This window comes from Dermacentor variabilis, chromosome 3 (assembly GCF_050947875.1).
Source record: "Dermacentor variabilis isolate Ectoservices chromosome 3, ASM5094787v1, whole genome shotgun sequence".
Classification (NCBI taxonomy): Eukaryota; Metazoa; Arthropoda; class Arachnida; order Ixodida; family Ixodidae; genus Dermacentor; species Dermacentor variabilis.
The window spans coordinates 238,850,514-238,870,761 of NC_134570.1; the positions used below are offsets into that span (position 1 = coordinate 238,850,514).

The 20,248-nt window shown below is 48.3% G+C and overlaps 1 protein-coding gene across 1 annotated transcript in view; it reads left to right on the forward strand.

Annotated features, from left to right (window-relative positions):
* Positions 1 to 2,899: 2,899 nt before the first annotated feature.
* Positions 2,900 to 20,248, forward strand: part of LOC142576740 (TWiK family of potassium channels protein 7-like) — a 377,792-nt gene continuing 360,443 nt past the window's right edge. The window contains exon 1 of the mRNA XM_075687020.1: positions 2,900 to 3,553. Coding sequence (XP_075543135.1) covers positions 3,088 to 3,553 — 466 coding nt within the window. The 5' untranslated portion in view covers positions 2,900 to 3,087. The remainder of the gene's footprint in view (positions 3,554 to 20,248) is intronic.

The window sequence follows — 20,248 nt, forward strand, 5'->3', positions numbered from 1 at the left end:
TGTACGTTCTTTATGAAGCTTTCGTCCGAGTCAGGACTTTGGTAAACGCATCCTACAATTATGGCAGTGTTGTTACAGGTAATTCTGCAGAACACAGCCTCAGTATCCCTCACATTTGGCAACGGTTCGTATGGGAGGGATTTCTTTATCAGCAGTGCCACGCCACCACCACGTGTCTGTGTGTCTTTTCGAATGGCGGAGTAATCGTGAGGCACAAATTCGTGATTTAAGACAGCCGAGGGAAGCCACGTTTCAGTTATCGCTACTATGTCAGGATTATGTTCAAAGAGTAGATTTTCAAGCGCCTCAGTCTTATTTAAAATGCTTCTCGCGTTTACATTCAATAACGTTAGTTCTTTGACTGCGCTTGGCTTCGCGTGATTAGACGCTTTGCTCCTACGTTTCTTTTTAATAAAACTCTCTCCCCCTTGTCCTCGTCCCAAGCGAAAACTTGGTCATTAATGTAAAGCGTGTCTAATGACAAAGAAAGCCTGTCATGGTTTTCTCGGCTTTCCTTGGCGCTATTCCACAGCAGTTTCCTGATTTCTCGAGTTCTTTTACAGAAGTCTTCCCCGATAGATAAACCTGTGTTTTTTAGCTTGCGCCCCTTTCCCGACATTATAGATTTCTCTCTAGAATCCAGAAGCCTAAAGATTACCGGTCTTGTTTTGTTATGCGCCGGTTTACAGAGACGATGAATTCGCTCTATGGCAATAGGCTGCAAGCCAAGCGTGTCCTGGATAATGGTCTTATTTACAGTTTGTTCTAGCTTTTCACTGTTTTCGCCTTCTGTTTCCGTCAGGCCGCATACTATTAGGTTTGACCGTCTACTCTGGTTTTCCAAGTCGTCCATTCGTTTTTCCATCTTCCTTGCACTCTCATGAATGTCTTGTATTTGGCTTACGCATTAGGTTATCGTCGACTCCAGGCATGACAGAGCGTCTAGTTTTTAATCTATACTGCCAAGCCGTCCTTCTTTAATTTGCTTGATATCGGCTGCAACTACCTTCAACTGCTTTACGATTTGCGCTAGATCAGGGCCTGGATTGCTCTCAATGTCTCCCGCTAGCACTGTCGTCACTATTTGTTCAATGTTTTCATTGAATACCATAACACCTGATTTTCTAACACTAAATTTGAAACATAAATTGTTGGCTTCCTGTCCACAGATATTAGCCAGATGTTGCAAACCACTTTGCTTGTTAGCTAGCAACACAATGTCGTCCGCATAAAATAAACCTGGAAGGTGCTGCTCTACTACCGTACCCGCCTGTTTGTATGAGAGATTAAGCCCGATATTACTTCCTTCTAGCGCTTTGTCCATCCTCACCATGTACATCATAAACAGGAGGTGGGGATCAAGGGCACCCCTGCCTCAGTCCCTTGTTGATATCAACTTTCTCCTTGTTCCTCATCCCTTTCCATTCAACGCAAATTGTATTTTCTAGGTAAATCTCTCTCAAAAGCTGTAGACAATCGTCACCTAAGCCTTCCCCTTTCCTCAGCAGCATGGCGAGCTGCCACGGTGTTGTATATGCTGCAGTGGCTGGGCAAATATTACAGCACAGCAGCTGCTCAGACTAGATGACAACAAATATAAGCTAATGTCTGTAAATTATCAAGTTCTCGGGGAGGCCTTTTGAATGAAAAATTGGCGACCGTGAGCTAGTTGTTGCAAAACGGAAGAGTAAGCTAGCTGCTCCGCAGTCAGCTGTGTAAGTGAGCCAAATTTCTTGTAAAAGAGCCTAAATTGCCGAAATATAGGTTGCATTGAGGGGACCCAGATGTATGACTGATGACGAGGCATGATAACTTTATTGGAGAGAAATTGGCAGGTAGGAATTGTAGAAATGCCAGTTGCTAGGTATCCTAGAATTGCTCACAACTGCTCAAGTAAGTTGTTCCTAATTTCTTTTACAAGATCGCTGCGTAGCTCAAAGTAATTCACAGGTGCGTTTAACGCATGTGTTCTTTTCTGTTTCAGCCACTCTTTCTTAATTGTTCACGGAGATTGTAACATGGAGAAGCATGCAAAGTCAGTAGTATTTCTCCAGTAATCACTGCATTTGCTCTCTCCGCTGTATAGCGAACGAGTTGAACGTTTTTCGCGAGGTTGTGAACGCGTCTCCCCCGAGCCGTCAGTGCAAAGCATGCCTTCGCGCAGCGCTCCGACGTCAGAGACAGTCTCGCTCATTTCCCGAGCACGGCGTCTGGTCGTTCAACGCGGCCGAGCTGCGCCCCGTTCGGTTCTTGCTTCGACCCGATGTTCTTCCGGCGCGTTTAAAGGACCGCGGCTGGCCGCTGCTTCTTTGCGCTTTCTCGACCGACCGGCATTGAGTCCGCTCAAGGGTGCGCCTTTCATGTCGATATATAGGAGCGCAAGCTTGCGTTCCGTTTGTTTGGACGGCCCCACGACCCAGAGATAGGGACCGAGAGGAGGTGGTTTTGGACTGGAGAGCTCGAGGAGCGCCGATCGCTCCCGCGCCGTTTCTCTGGGCCGGGTCTCTCGGCTTGGCGCCCGGGGACGATGACGGCGGCGTCGACGGCGCTGACGTCACAACCCCGGAGAAAAAGCTTGCTGCCCCCTTCGCGCTTCTCGTTCACGCTCTCTTTCGCTTTTGGCTGGCGCCCGCGCGAGCGCGCCGCTGTGGGTTTGAGTTGACAAAGCAGAGTGAGACAACCGAAATGAAAAATTCCGAGAACGAGGCTCGCTCGAAATAAATTTCCGCAACTGCACACGCTGCGCCACTTCGCGGTGGTTTCCCAAACGACGCCCGCTCTCCCCACGCGCGTCTTTCCGCTCCCGGCGCCGTTGATTCTGCTCCACGACGTGGCGCTGCGATAGGAATTCCGTTCGCCGGCGCTTTTATTGCGAGCGTTTGTTAATTTCGGCAGGCCGCTGCGGCCACGGTGTTCGACGCGCGAGCTCGCCTTCCTGTGTTTCCCCGGCGGCGGGAAGAGCCAGCGTCGCGCAGGCGCGTAGGCGCTCTGCGGCGACGCTCTCCCCCCTCCGGCCGCAGCAGTGCGCAGCCATGCTGGCCGGCTCATGGACGGGGCGACTGGCGGCGCGGCCTCGCTGAGTAGCCCATGGAGCGCAAGCGGTCCTCCCGCCGGCATCACCACCACCACGGAGCCGGCGGGGCGGCCGCGTCGGCCGTGGCGCCGCCCGAGAACCGCTGCAAGTCGTGTTGCCGCAAGTTCACCGCGTTCCTCTTTTCACACGTGGGTCTGTGTGCGCTCGTCGTCGGCTACAGCATCTTGGGCGCATTCGCCTTCCGCGCGCTCGAAGCGCCCTACGAAGTTGAGAAGGCCAGCCAGGTGATAGCCATGCGCCGCGATACCGTGACGCGCCTGTGGGAGATCACGGACCGGCTGAACGTGCTCTACAAGGAGAACTGGACAGCCGCGGTGTCCCACGAGATACTGGACTTCCAGGCGCGGCTCATAGCCGCCGTTAAGGACGGCTACGACGGCAAGGAGATTGGCACGGGCGGACAGCAGTGGTCCTTCTCGGGGGCTTTTCTCTACTCCCTCACAGTCATCACAACAATCGGTGAGTACGCAGTGCACAGGTGTGACGGGTGCATCACTGAAGATTGCTTCGTCTGTTTACCTCATTGTTCTTCATTCCCATAAAATGTATTTTTTTATATTCGCGCAGTGAAATAAGAGCCAGTCTTTTTGCCGCCGCGCTGAGATGATATGAGAGAAACCCATGTCGTTTAATGTCACAGGCGACTCCATGGAACACGTGGTTGATCTTGCATTAAGAAAGCATGCACGCTTGTAACGTGTCAACTCGCAAATAATAATCTCCTGTAGTGTATCGATTTCCGGACCGTGCATTCGTTGATTTCTTGACCAACCCGTCAGGCGGCCGGACAAGTCGGTTGAACAGTTGCGTATTCATCAAACTAATGCCTCCTGGCCATTATCGCTTACATGTGGACACTTGCGGCCATACGTCTCTCAGAAAGACGCTTCTCAAGCGTATTCGCAACGACGTACATAAAGTGTACCAGTCTATCGTAGCACGTTAGGAAGTCCGCGCTGTATAACAGAATTTCTTCCAGTAGTTGCAAAAAAACAAAAGAAAACCAGGATAAAAAAGATTTTCACAATGTCTGCCTCAACAACAGGTGTCCACTTGCGATGGACGGCGCTAATAGCGTTTTCAGCAATGTACAGGCTTCCTGGAGCAGCTGGCGACTGATAAAGAAAAAAAAAAAAAAGGTAGCTTGAGCTGTTCTGGCCAGTACAAATAGTAATGTCTTCTTACTGCATGATTACGGATAACGTCAGGAGAGTATTTGCAGTCGTCGTGTTCAAGTATTTTTCTGCAGTACGCGTTTTCGGCAGTGGTACGCGTTGTGGCATCTGGTGCTTCACTATGCACTTGGCAATGAGCACTCACTGCACGTACTTTCCAGATGTATACATCGAAGCGACTCGAAATACCTGCTCCCATCGTCTCTGTGAAGGTATTAAACAACAACGAAGCACTGGCTGCACCGTGATTTGAATGTCTGGAACTTAGGAAAGCGCACCTAAGGCCGACACAGAAACGTCAATATTCAATCCATTCCACATCAATGTAAAGATACACCTTCCAGAACTTTCAGTCGACGCTATGGATTTCGATGACTATTCTTTTTACTCGTATTTTCTCCACCAAGCGCCCCGCGCTATTGTCTTGGGGCCCATTATGCTGCTTATCCACGTTTAGGCTATTCACCTAATTATTTTACCCTACTTTCCTAAAACATCTTCAGGAACTCACTGCGAAGGCTGGCATACTTTTACAGAGAAGGGGAAGCGCAACCTTCTGTATTATTTGCTGTTCTTGACCGCTGTTTCAAATGTAGCTTTGGGGAGGTCTCACAAGTGATGGTGTGGCCTATGTTTCGTCTCACATGCTGAAGCGACAGAGGGAAGTAGGGTGCTATGGCCTTTTCGGCCACTCTATGCATATCGCCCTATCAGATATGAAAACTTTCTTTGGTAATTGTGATGTAATAAAAGGAAGAAAAAAAATATAAATATATCGTTCCACAATATTTCGGCAGTAAACGACGTAGCTAGGATATGCACGGGGAATCTGCTTAACTGGCACCAACATCTCTCGTTAAGGACCGGCACATTGTAGCAAGCCTTCTAGAAAATAAGGCATGGTATGCGCATTCCGTCAGTGCAAGTTGGAAGGAGGAGAGGCCTGCGGATCGGCCTCAGTTGATTATAAAAGTTTTGTAAATTTCTTAACTTGAAAAATCCTATCCGGAATCGTTCGAGTATACTTGCTTTTGCTACTCTACTGCAGACCTTTTGCAGGAATGCAGAAGAAAGCAGAAGTCACTTTTTTCGGCTCTTTGGTAATGATGCAGGAAAAATGTGGCGTGAGGGTGCGATTTCCTTGTCGAAACTGGTGCAGTCGTGCGAAATGGTTCCCAGCGGATACGCCTTCGAAGACACTAGCTACAATCGTGGATTAAAGGGACACTAAACTGAAAAATGATTTCTTCTGCATCAGTAAATTACCGTTCTACAACAACAAAAACTCCACTCCTGCAACGATGAGACGTTTGTTAAGCCATGTCAGGATTGGGGGCTCAATCCCATCGCTCGTGATCCGTTGTCAAGATTGGAGTCCGGCATGAATTCGAAGGTAGCTGGCCCATGCCGTCGTCCAACTTATCCACGCAGAGGACGCTGATGAAGGGAAGGACTGCTTCTCATCGAGAACGAGGAATAAGGGTTTATTTACACTATTTACATCAGTCTAACATGACTGTTTGAGAAAGTACATCAGTCTAACTGCTTGAGAGAGAGTCTCAGTCTAACATGACTGCTTAAGAAAGTGTGTCGAGCATCCGCACAACAGCAGTTTTTAAACACTCGGTCCTCCCGCGATACAAGGTGACGCGAACGTTCGTTTAGTCATCGCAAACTAGCCGCCTCTCGGCAGGATGGTTTACACACACACATGCACACACACACGTGTTCACAGTCCGAAACCGACACCACACGAATTTTGTAGAACTCGGAGCCGTTGCGGGTAGCGCGTTGCCTTGCGTCTTGGTCGGTGCGTGGGAAGGAGCCTCCGTCGGCGTTCCCGCGGCAACTCCCCCGCCCGTAGGAGATCAGGTCCGCGTTGTCGTGTTGCGCACAAAGCCTGCTTCGTCGAACTCCTTCAGTCACAACGCATCCTAGCTAAAGCGACGCAGAGTGGAGGATGCGCGAATTGTTACCGACACAAAGTCGACTTAGTCACGCCGTGGCTAGAAGTTGGCGGCGACGCTCCCGGAATGTTGCCTCCACAGTCGCAACTGGTCGGCAAAACTTGCACTGCAGCTGGCCCTTCTTAACAGCCAGAAAAAGGTCAAGAACGAAATACGGGTGGTGACGCCTACTTAAGTTCCCGCACCTAGGGGCTGTCACGCCTTGGATTTTGATGGCATCTTCTAGGGCCTACTAATTATGTATAGCGGTACAGATTGACTACACTTTGTTCTAAAGGAATCAAATATTAAACATGGCAACTTTCGGGAACCTTTATTCAGCCAACGCGGCCAAAATGCGAAAAGATACCTTGGAATCCCCGACCTCACGTTGACGTACCAGCGCTGGGCTTCTGGCGCGAAATTTAAATACTGATATTTTGACCTTCATTTTCTCATCTAATAATCAAACTATTTTTTTAATTAGTGCCTGCAGGGTTCTCAAACAATGCTTCATTATTCTAAACTGATTTATTGTTTCGCTTTAGTGTCCCTTTAAGATGTGAGCTGTATATGAAATTAATTAATTCGAGTGGTTGTCAGCGTAATTACGTTAACTATTTAAGCATTTTCATTTTTCCTGAAAGTAATGTCCGCCTGATCAAGTAATTTAGACAAAGGGCCAGATTTGTGCTATTTGCCACAGGCGATATAAAAAAAATTCGTGCAGCTAAGAAAAGAACACCGTGTATACTACTTTCTGTTATGCAGCAGCCAGAGCGTAACACTCTCTTTGTAAACCCTAAGAATTACTCTCGTAGGTGATGTTTTACAATGTTTGTGTTAATCTTAAGAAAATATGTAAGTTGACATTTCGGCGTTTCTGCTCCATGATACGTTCTACGTGGTGTTCGAGAGACACGCCTAAGTCATAATTAGTTTGCTGATGTTATTTTAGTTTTAACATAATATTTACTGTAGTATTAGCTGCGTTATATGATTCTCTTTCATAACGATAGGCCATTAGTGGTTTTATGTTCCTTATACATACGGAATTGAAATATGTGGCCATGCCTCAGAATACGGTATGTTGGCAGCATCACTTCTTGCCATCCTTTGAAGGATAAAAAAGTAAGAAGTTAATTGAGCTTTGTACTACTCGTAAGATCCCAGACTAACGAACAGTAGCGCAAATTCGATTGATGAAAACAAGTAAAACACATTTTCTTTCGGAACTTTTGTCCATGACCTTTTCTTGTGGGTGTCCTCTTCTGTAGTTCACAGTTGGCGCTGGAACAGCATTGCATGATGCGTCCGTCATCTGTAAGACTTGCAATAAATTACTGACAGATTGTGCGGAACTTCAAAGCGACAATATTTAGCTTTTTTTCAGAATAAGCAGATATTCACAATCACAAATATACTTGTTGAAATTTTAAGTTTGGAACAAGAAACGTCACGCGGAGATGCTGCATGCATTCATTTTGCAACGATGTTCGCTCGTAGTAACGCTAAGATATTGATGTATTTAATGCAGAATGAAGCTCTTCTACCACTTGTATCACCTATATTTGTAGGCCGCACGATCAGCCTCCGTGGTTGCTTAGCGGATATATGTGCTGTTGCAGTTGGACCCTGGCGGCGGCATCCGCATTCGATGGGTGTAAATACGAGAACGTTCCCGTAGTTAGATTTTGGGGCACGTTAAAGAACCCCAGGTGGTCAGAATCAATGTAGAGTCCCCCACTATACGCTGTGTTTCACGATCAGTCGGTTTCTGGTTTTGGCACGTAAAGCTACGGAATCTTTTTTTTTTTATATATGTTACGCCATACGGAATGACTGCGTTCATGCTTTCGCTCGTGTCTCTTTTCGCATGTCGTCATCGATATCAGTGATTCGCCTGTCCCTCTTGTCACCGGGTTTTCATATATCGTTATATGACTACTTACACGACCTTATTGTCTTGACCACAAGACACACGCACCTGTCAGCGTGAATGCGTGGCTGCGGCTCACAGTGACGCCGACGCGTCACGTGCGCCGTCGGAGGGGACGTGCCAGCGTGAGGAACAACTGCGCCGCTCGTAGCTCCAATGGCAGTCCTTGGCCTTCGGATATGGGACCATCTGTAGAATGCCTTCTGTGTGTGTTCTCAGCGCGCTCCACAAAAAGAAGCTGGCTAGGTCATCCACAAGATTAGCTACATTAAAATGAATAGCGAGAGTGCAAGAAACAGGTTTTGTAAGTGCAAAACAATCCTTGCTTGTAATGCACTGCTACAATAACTGAAGTGTACTCCTGGTCATGCGGTGCATACGGATTATGTTAAACCGCAGTGGAACTGAAGCACTGACGGATTTTGGCGATGTGGAGTGTGTGGGGTTTAGGAACAACTGAGCGCGCTTGTACCGCCTTTGGACATCATTAGTGGCTACCAGAGCAGGTTAATTTGCATGCCTCCTCTTATTACTCTGCGTCATTAAATTGTTCTAATATATATCTTGGCACGGCCGCATTATCCCAGCAAAGCTCATGGCGATTAGAGCTATGGGTATTCCATGATTACTGTTTTACATGTAGGGTGAACTGAGCGAGTTAGTACGTGTTGACGTGTAATTTTTTCAGTGCAAGGGTTACACTCGGACGGAAGACCACACGACACGAGCGTGGAGTGTCGACGGAAGGTTTACCTTGGAGGAAAGCTTGCGCGATAACCGCAGCGCCTCTGAATGCTCACTTGTATTGCGCGCCAGTTCTTTCGGATGGATGGCGTAGCCTTCGGTACAAAAGACAAAAGCACGATACACCGTATTTGCAAAAAAGAAAAAGAAAAGCGTGGACTGATTGCAGTTACCCTTTCACCTAGGGAGGACACATCTTTTCCATGCAATGTTAATGAAGGCTAGCTCACAGACGTCCTGTTCTTTGTTTGGTATGCTTCACTGATTTCTCTGGTCAGTTGGTTGCCGTGCGTGAGCAAAACTGATGCACAATATAAAGCCGGCGCGAAGCCGCAGTGGCGCCATTGTTATAGTCGCACCACAATTTCTGCAACCTTCTGCGTTGAACGCGTCATCCCCAAAATTTGCCCAATATATTGTAACTTGTTGAGAGTCATCATCATCATCATTAGCCGGGTTATACCCACTGCAGGGCAAAGGCCTCTCCCATACATCTCGAACTGCCCCGGTCATGTACTAATTGTAGCTATGTTGTCCCTGCAAACTTCTTAATCTCATCCGCCCACCTAACTTTCTGCCGCCCCCTGCTACCCTTCCCCTCCCTTGGAATCCAGTCCGTAACCCTTCCCTTCCCTTGGAATCCAGTCCGTAACCCTTAATGACCATCGGTTATGTTCCCTCCTCATCTCCTGCCCATGCCCATTTAATTTTCTTGATTTCAACTAAGATGTCATTAACTCGCGTTTGTTCCCCCACACCAATCTGTTCTTTTCTTGTCTCTTAACGTTACACCCATCATTTTGCTTTCCATAGCTTGTTGCGTCGTCCTCAATTTAGGTAGAACCCTTTTCGTAAGCCTCCAGGTTTCTGCCCAGTACGTGAGTACTGGTAAGGCAAAGCTGTTATACACTTTTCTCTTTTGGGATAATGGTAACCTGCTGTTCATGATCTGAGAATGCCTGCCAAACGCACCCCAGCGCATTCTTATTCGTCTGATTATTTGAGTCTCGTGATCCGGATCCGCAGTTACTACCTGTCCTAAGTAGATGTATTCCCTTACCACTTCCAGTGCCTCGCTACCTATCGTAAACTGCTGTTCTCTTCCGAGACTGTTAGACACTACGTCTTACATTACATTACATTGTCGAGAGTATTCTACTTTATACATTGTATAAAAGCTTCACCACCATCCATCTTTCCTTGCAGAAGCTTTCTGAACTTCCTCGTTGCTGTTGTTGGCGATTTGACTGGCCTATGTGAACGCCTCTGACTCGCTCAGGCGCAACGTTACTAGATTATTTTCAGTTGTCAAACTCCGCCGCGGCACCTGTCCCCTTTTCGGTCGCGCCCGCGGGGCGGCGCGCGCGACACTGTCGGCCCGACGGCGGGCGGTGCGTGCAACGTTTTGCGGGCGGACAGAGACGCCGATGCGCGCAGCAGCGTGCCACGTTTTGCTCGTGTTTCTTATTTATGTGCCAGGAAGATGCTGCTCGCCTTGTGAGCTAACGTGCCTGCAATGAAACAATGAAACGATAAAAACCACGAGAAACAAACAAAGTGATAGCTAGGGAGGGTGCAGCGCCCTTCCTATCACTTTGTCTGTTTTTAGTTGTCTTTTTTTGTTTGTGTTAATAAAACCTTGCAAGCATTCTACGACGAAATAGTGTACCAGACCACCACCTTTGAACTTCGCGAGCATTTCCTAAGGTCTATAAACTTGTTACTAATCATTTCAGGCCATCAAACATTTTTTGGAACTGCTAAACTTGACAGAACAGAATGCAATTCTAAAGAACCTGAAGCTTTTTGCATCATAAACGACAGAGTCGCTGCGAGTAACTCTGATGTAGACTTTAAACATTGTCGATAATCTGCTGCGTCAAGGTGCGCTCTATGTTTTGACAGCCAAGTTAAATCAAGATCCATTGGAGGTAAGGCACACTGTTCACATTTGTTGTGACTGCATTCACATTGCCCTGTTTGCTAGGAAATTCACTCGTGTTTTTTCAGCGACACTTTGGACTGGTGCGTTCCTTCGGTGGAGATGAGTCCCATCCAAGAATAATCAACTTCACGCAGATATTCCGCCTTCTAAGCCTGTATACACCTGTTAAAACGGCGCTACGTGGGAGTGTGGAAGGTTTGCCGAACCCTGTGCACGTCGGCGTCAACGACACATTCAAGCAGCTCAGAGAAGCTTGCAAGTCAAAACATAGTCTTCGCAATGCCATTGAAGCGACGTTGAAAAGTTGCGTGGAGCCAAGCAGCTCACCAGAATGGGCTCGCAATGAGCACACTTATGCTCGAGGAAACATAGAGGACAATGTTGGTTATTATCTGTGTGGATATGTCATTCATAAAGTCAGAAAGGGCGCACCATGTGATCTATGCATAGTGGACATAAGCTCTGAAATCCCAGCAGTTGGCTGCGACAGTTCCTTAATTGAGTACAGAGTCTCAAGCAAGGTTCCTAAAAGCACCCGACGCCGAAGATGCTGGGCTTTATGAAGACTGCTAACAAAAGTGTGTCGGCTTTCCTGGATGAGGCAGGCCTTTACGGAGAGATATTTTGGAAGGTTTTAGATGAACTAGAGGGGTGCTGCCTCCCTCTTCTTGGTTGTCCAGAGCATAGGTTCGCGTTCACGTGCGAAGTACTGAATTTCTTCATTGTTATGAGGATGCATTTTTCTCCAGGGATACAAACTGTCAACTAGAAAGCAGTCACAAGGTAGCCGTAGCAACCAAGTAAGCGCATCTTTTATGAATATTGATGCAGCATGCTTAGATTCATCAATCGGGCATTGTACCAGCACTATTCTTTTTTTCGTGTGTACATAAAACAAAATGCCACAAACGAAAGGCTTTACTCTCCTCTTCATTCATTTATTGGCTGCTTTTTACAGAGTGCACAATGTAAAAAGGCTATTCTTTGAATATTTAGCGCCACGAAGAGCAGAAAAAAACGCAAAAACTGGCATTGAGTCGGCGGTGCGCTGCTGCCTTGGGAAGCTTCCGTAGCCAACCGGGCCAACCGTGGCGGCAGCGCCACCTCGCGAGAGGAGACGGCAGAGGGTCACGTTCACGCGCCGCTCCCAGGCGGAGTTTTACAACTGAAAAGTATCTAGTAGCGATGCTCAGGCGTGCGTGCGCGAGCTCACTGCGGCTTTCTTCCCCTTTCTGTCTTTCCCTCTTTCATCTCCGCCAGTGTAGGGCGGCCAACTGGACGCATTTGTGGTTAGCGTCTCTGCCTTTTTTCTTTCCTCCTCCCCCCTCGCAGTACTGGCCCGTGCTCTTATGATTTCGGCGGCATGTCACGCAGGGCCTACCGTTACCCTTTGAAGTTGTTCATCGTTCGATCCATTAATTCTCCGGCACTGAGTGGGGAAGTTGGCGACCATATTTCTCTAAACACGTATAGCTGATTCTAGTCATTTTAGCGGTCGTCGCGATAAACCTTTTGGAAGCATTGTCCATATTTGGTGAAGGTGATATTCAAGTGAGAACGACGGCAGACGTCATTTCTCGCGTAGCAGTTCGATTGCGTACAATTTGTGAAGCGCCTGCGTAAATCCGCTCAGCAAAAGGATATAAAATGTGCTGTTTTCCCAGTGCATCTTTGCTGACCCACCTGTGCTTGCGTTGACTGAGCGTTGGTTATTGAGTTGACAGTAGCATTTGTCATAATCTGCTAGTCGTTTGTTCTCTTGCGTTGTTTTCGGGGTGGCTTAGACTGTCATTATTCTTCTTTTCGTGAAAAGCGAAGTCACTCTCGTGTTCCGTATTCACCCAGGCGCACCTCCAGATTTCCGGCTTCAGTTACAAATTTGGCAGACAATTATTTGACTGGTAGTCAGAAAGCTACATAGTCAGGCAAGGGCATGCTTTATCCCTTCTTTCAAGAACGGCTCTTCTCGAGTTCGGCCGAGTGTAGATTATCCCGACACTCCACTAAAGGGGTAAGCACACTGTGATAATGCTCTTAGCTCCTATGCCGTGGTGTTATTTAAGAAGCGCCCCTTAAAGGGAAGCTGAAGAGTCTGTCGAATTCAATAAGACGCTCATATACGGAAGCGGGAACCTTATAAACCATGCAGGTAAAATTTGGGGGGGGGGGGATTTTTCACTTAGGAGCGACGCAATCGTCGGTTAAAATTGCCCGGTAGCTCCGCCCCCCGTCGAGTGCCGCGCGCTGCTGCTGACGCTGACGACGCCAGCGGAGACCGGAAACCGCGGCGTAGTGACGTCGGCACTGGTGTTCCGTTTATTCGCAGTCTCCGCGACCGGGCCTGATCGGGCTTATTTCTGCGTGCGTGCCGTCCTAATCTGCTTCGCTCGACCCTACATTCCTTTGTGTGTATATAGGAGTGGTAGTTGACGTGCGCAGCATCAATTGAACTTGTAGGCCGATCATGACGGCGTTCTGTGCAGCCTATGCTTGCACGAACACCAGCCGCCGCGACGATGTTCTGATGTTCCATTAGTTCCTGCAAGACAAGAAGCTTTCAGCTAAGTGGGAGGCTGCTGTGAAGCGAAACAACTTCAAGCGCTCAAGAACAACAGTGTTGTCCTCTAACCACTTCCGTGACGATTACTACCAATGCGTGCTTTGGGTTCGCCTTCGTGTTACCACGCTGAACGGAAGGTGCATGTTTATCTCCCACCCTTGACGCAGGTTTCATCGCGAAGCGTCGCCAATTTTCTATTCGCATGTGTGTTGTGAAACGGCCTGCATGCAGCTACCATAACGCAGTGCAAGCGTAAAGTTTGCATGTGTTGGAAAGCCTGCTCACGCCAGGACGCTGCGCTCCCCCTTCTCTCGCACACATAGAGAAACCGACCATCTCACGTAGTCGACGGAATTCACCGGTTGCGAGTAGCGTGCGGACGGCGCGCTGATGAAGGTTCTATACTACACGTGCTACAAGAGCCGGTAAACGTTTCTCGCGTTTAAACCGTCTGTGTAGATTGCCGACAGCTTTGGGGCAGCGCACAGATGCCGAAGATCGCATCGCCGCTTACGTTCTACGAGGAGGCATGCAGGAACATAATACTACAGTTGTTTGCCTGGAAACGTACTCACTGGAACGATGAATGCAGCTTAGCAAAAAAAAAAAAAAAAACATACTAGCCAAAGAACATTTCCAACACAAGGAGATGCTAACACTTCGCCTTCGTTCGCGTGGAAAGCAGTGCTTGCACCAGCATTTTTTGCTTCTTGGGGAGGCCAGCTCTTCGCAATCGGCTCGTACATGTAGGGAGTAAAGTATAAACCCCTACAAGTGATCTTGCCTCGCGACAGCGACAGCGCGGCAAGCGAGGCGATGGCTGTCACGTTCACTCGTCGCCTGCAAGCCAAACTCCACGCCAGCGACGGCTTTAAGCGAAGGCTTCCCGGTATGAGGGCAGCAATATACGCGCCGAAACTAGCGTGACGCATGCTTTATCAATTTAAGTTGATGCATTACTGAAAAAGGAGCATAAAATATTTCGGAAGGTCTCGCATTAAGTTCTTATTCTTGCACGTGTAAAATTCAATAGTTTGCTCGTTCCGTGCGACAAACCGTAGCATTTGAGTTTTGTACATCCAGTTCCGGCTTCTCACTAATGGCTAGTCGCTCATAACACTTCCGGGCGACGAGCGACGAGTTCTAGATTTCTAGAAACGAGCGATCGAGCGACAGCACCGAACGATCTGTTCAAGCGACGGCCCGTTTTGTCGCTCGAAGCCGTCGCGCGCAAAATCGCTCTCGTGGAGTTAGGGCTTAACGCCAAACTCCTCAGAGAAATGCAAGGTCTCGAAATTTTCCATGACCGTCTCAGCAAAACTGCACCAAACCAACTTGCACCGTGCTGCGTGTGTAGCGGCAGCAGTCAGTCCGGACGAACACCATTGTTGACGTCATGAGGCGCCCGACCAATCACAGGCGGAAACGAGGCGCGCGAGCTGGGCGTGTCTGCTGCTGCACTTTTCGACGAAATAAAATATGTTTGCGCTTTCTTTCGCTCAATTTCGATGCGATATTCGAATTCAGAGGGTTGAAAACAACGGCGTAATGCTCTTCACTCATTTTTCTGGAAAAACTTTCAGCTTCCCTTTAAGAAACTGCCCGCGCCAGTGCATTATAATAGGTCCTTAGAATACCTGGTTGCAATGTTTTCCCTTATATGTGGCCGTGGAGGTGTCATTCAAACGCAGTGACCATTTCAATCAACGGGTGGTGCTGCCATTCCCTTTCTTGGGTCCAGGTGTAGTTTTGAAATGAGCAGTGTTCTAGAATATTGGGCTTAGATTCGTGCTCTTGGTTATTTTTGACTATTTAACGTGCACAAATGTGTGCGTACGCGGGACACGTCGGCAGGTGATTACCAAATTAAATTTCGCGCACTGCTACCTTGACACAAATGATCGTCGACTCAGCGAAGCCGAGCTTGGTAGTCGATTGCTTCAACATTGTTACGTCGACTACAATGCGGCCGCATTCCAACAACTTGACGGTCAGATCTAACCGGCAGTACACCTGGGCGCACACCACACGACTTTGGGCCACGGCCAGGTGCCTCCGCGGTCAAAACTGGGTGCTGGCCACCATTTTCTGCCCACTTTTGTGGCATCAACTGATCGTATCGCGCGATCTTTGGCAGCGCCAAGCCTCCTGGAATCGCGGCCACATTCCGCACCCTCGGGGCGGGCATGCCACATTCTGTGGCCCTACAGGAGTGCGCCGTCGCAGAGAATCCCACGGATATCAAGCGAGAAGCATAGAAAACCTGCTTCATTGAGGTTTTCTTGCGAACCACGTGTGTATAGGAGTAGTTCTTGAGCCCTTCGTGCACTAGACACGGCAAGACGGGCAGGCTGTCGTCGTAGCTTGTGGGCTGAGCGTGCGATGTATATTTAAGAGTGGTCATCGCGTGGCGAATTTCCCCAAACTCAGTTAATGTCCCAACCTCAGTTAATGCTTTACCACCCGCCCGTGTCTTTTTATGCCAGAGTATTTACACTCGTCAAATGTCGTCACGAAGCATCGATGGTGATGTGGCGCAAACACTATAAAAAAGTGAGAATTCAAAGCTTGATTATTTATTCAGTCGTCATGTGCCGAGAAAGATTTATTACTTCAACAAGAATAGCGGTGAGTACAATCTCCGGTTGTAGAATCGAAAATAACGTTACTGAATTCTGGTTACAAGACATCCGTGAAATTTTACGTGTCTACAATCTAATAATAATGGACCCGCCTCTCCAATGAAGTTCCTACAACGCCCACGTTGTTTCCGATGTAGCAAGCGCGCGTTGTGCCGAACGGTCTTTGATGTAAGCGACAATTTGTCTGTCGCGGTCGAGGAGACGAACGATGTGGCATGGCAGTATTCTGCGCAGTATTGTTGTCTGCATATGCCATTCTTAAAGGGGTACTAAAGGAAAATATTCAATGAACTCTGTTGTTCTTACGTGCCAGAACCACGATTTGAATTTGAGGCACGCCGTAGTGGCTGACTCCGGATTAATTTTAGCCATCGCGGGCTCCTCAGCGTGCTCCCAATGCACGAGACGGGCCTTTTTGCATTTTGTCCCCATCGAAATCCGGGCGCCGCGGCTGGGATCTGACCTCGCTACCTCGGGCTTATTAACAGCGCAACACCGTAGGCGCTAAGCCACCGCGGTGCATAAAAGAAAATATTACGCTGCTCACTTACCAAGAAATTACCTCCCGCTATCGGAAAGGCAGAACCAAATTCCCGCTCTCACACGCCAAACTCGAACGCGCGCAGGCGGCCGCGTTTCGAATGCTACAAACGGACTCGTATCCGTCACTAGTCCTACTAAGCCGCTAAAACTAAGAAATCCCTGCAAATTGCCCAGACTGCCCAGAACTTTATTGCACACTCTCGCACATGCTATGGCAATGTACCGCGTTACCAAATGGCCCTCTCTCCAGTGAGCCCGAATGGGAAGAAGCCCTCAAAAGCCCGGACCTCAAACTCCAACTCAAGGCCGTCCAGAGGGCCCAAGAACTGGCGGAGTGTCACCACGTTCCCGTCCCGACTTGGGCGTCGCCTACGGTTTCGGCCGGAGGAGTTCCCCGCGTGGGATCTCCAACGGCTTGAAACTCCTCAGGACTTCAATAAAGTTCTTGACCGACCGACCGACCGACCGAGCGACCGACTGACTGTTTCGGCCGGAGGAGTTCCCCGCGTGGGATCTCCAACGGCTTGAAACTCCCCAGGACTTCAATAAAGTTCTTCACTGACTGACTGACTCACTGACTGACTGACTGACTGACTGACTGACTGACTGACTGACTGACTGACTCTGACCGACCGCCGACCGACCGCCGACCGACCGACCGACCGACCGACCGACCGACCGACCGACCGACCGACCGACCGACCGACCGACCGACCGACCGACCGACTGACTGTTTCGGCCGGAGGAGTTCCCCGCGTGGTATCTCCAACGGCTTGAAACTCCTCAGGACTGCAATAAAGTTCCTGACTGACTGACTGACTGACTGACAGATTGACTGACTGACTGACTGACTGACTGACTGACTGACTGACTGACTGACTGACTGACTGACTGACTGACTGACTGACTGACTGACTGACTGACTCTGACCGACCGACCGACCGACCGACTGACTGTTTCGGCCGGAGGAGTTCCCCGCGTGGTATCTCCAACGGCTTGAAACTCCTCAGGACTTCAATAAAGTTCTTGACTGACTGACTGACTGACTGACTGACTGACTGACTGACTGACTGACTGACTCTGACTGACTCTGACCGACCGACCGACCGACCGACTGACTGTTTCGGCCGGAGGAGTTCCCCGCGTGGCATCTCCAACGGCTTGAAACTCCTCAGGACTTCAATAAAGTTCTTGACTGACTGACTGACAGAGTTACATCGACATATTATTCGTGCATTAGCGCGAATAATATGTCGAGCGTCCGTCCGTGTCTAACACCTTTTCCTTTTGTGTGCGTCCGTTGTGTTTCGCTGGTGCCCCCCTTTTTCAAGTTCATATTATTCGTGTTGAAGTGTACCCTTGTTTTCTATGCGCCAGTGTGACACCGTGCTGCTCATTAGAAAATTTCCACCGAAGATCCTGCTTCTGCATTATGATTCACAGTCGCTCATGCCGAAACGGACCAGTTGACGTATTCCCCACGTGACCGTCCTGTCTGCTGTTCTCTGTGAATAAGCCAGGGGGGGTATTCTGTAAGAGTCCACCTAGCGGACTGTCCACTTTGGCCGCTGCTGATTGGATACTGCTGTACGAGAGAGGAGACGAGTGGCCCTAGCCAATCAGCAGCGGTCGAAATGAATAGTCCACTAGGTGGAATCTTACAGAATACCTCCCCAGGGCTGACATTGAATCAGATACCATAGTTCAAAACAAGCGGCGCTACGGCGATTTTCTATTTTCGCCATATTTGTCATTTACAGAAGTTGCGTTCTCGCTTCGCATGAAGAATTTGTTATTACAGTAGCTCAATCTTTCCATCTAGTTCTGCTTAGTAGAGTCCTTTGTAGTGTTCTTTTAGTGTCCTTTTAAGGACCAACGATGTCGGTAACATCCATCTATAGATGATCCCATACATAGACCTAGGAATATATCAAAACGGGGCTACACTATGCGAAATATAGACTTACTTCTATCGTGAAAGTGTTGGTGAGGAAGGTGCCTCCTTATTAAAAAAAACACTGTATTACACTATATTGCTATACCATTTTTTTAGGCTTGTAGCGCAGCTCAGAAAGAGCAAAGAAGGAAGGAGGTAAGGGTAATGAAAGGGAACGGAAAACAGAGTGAGCCCTTTCATTACCCTTACCTCCTTCCTTTTTTGCTCTTTCTGAGCTGCGCTACAAGCCTAAAAAATTCATGACATACCAACTCGCCCAAACTGCCACGCTATTGCTATACCAGAGGTTTCACTGATGCAGTTAATCTTTCTTCTTAATATGACTATGAATTCGCGTGCAGTTGTGTTATTGCTTTTTCCTAAAGTCTTACTGTCCTGAAACTGCGATTCACATGAACGAGCGGTCGCAGCCCGCTGAGAAGTGTCCCTGTTCATTTTAACGTGACAGCGTTAAGGGCCCCGTGTCGCAAAATATCATGTGTCGGCGTCCGTCGTCGGCGTCCCGTGAGCGAAAATTACCCTATATATTTAGCTATGTGTATATACCACGCCTTGCTACATGAAATGCGATATATGGGGGGCCCCACCATTCTATCACTAAAGTTGCTTATACCTTGTCCTACATTCTTGATAAATTATTCCTCGGAATATTGAGAATGACAGCCCAGTAAGAAATGTCATGAAGCAAAACAACGACAGCCCATGCCTTCTATGTTAAATCTTCTCAGACTGCAATATTAAAAGTCCGATGCAATAATAAAACCTGAAAATAATGTAATTCTTTTTGCGCGGCTGTGCACAATCTCCGGGATCGGCCCACGCAAGAGGCCGCGCTTCTTCCAAAACGCTCGCCTTCGTGCATAGCGTTTTGCGCCAGCGTTTGCCGGTCAACGTTACCGTATACATAAGCTGCAGTTGTCTGGAGGCGTGAGAAGCAGTCAGGGATCTTTGAATGCTATCGCGGTCCACTCTTAAAGGCGAAGCTCAGAAAAATATTCGGTATAGTCAATGTAAACCACGCCAGCTTTGTCGTTGTTGTGAAACCACAGCTCCTTAGTCGTTAACATGGTTACGCCTACTAAAGCGCCCGTATTTCTCGGAAGACTACGCGGAGAAGGGCACAGAACGGAGCTGAGAGGATGCTTTGGCTCTTTGAAGAGAAGTGATGCAGGCGAGGCTACATTTACATCAACTGTAGTGGGCTTGCATGCATGCGTGCGTGTGTGTGCGTGCATGTGTGTGTGTTGGGGAGTCTATTTTACATCATGGCTTTACGTGTTGCTGCCAAACACAATTTAGGTTTTAAAGAACATAGTTCAATGTTTAGGGAACTTGCCGGAGGTTGACTGTTTGTAGTCGAGCACACATCCCTAAGAGCATTCATTGTAAAGGAACTGAAATCTGCACAAGATGGTGTAATCTTCATATCAGAACCCCAACAGACAGGAGAAGTTGAGAAGCGCACAAGTCTTTCTGCGTTTCGCTTTTTCTGCGTATCCTGTTTGTTTGCACTTCGTTCTGTAGGCAAGCATTTGTTTACCATGCGCCGAGAAAAGCTTTTGTTTCTCCTATGCTCCTATCGCGTGATCATTTGCTATAACGTCATTGTCAGAGTGCAGACGAGCTGGTACCGATGCTTTCTGGAATCCAATAGAGTAACAGCTAAGCTTCGTGCTTCCTGGTGAGGATATCTCGTTCCGCTG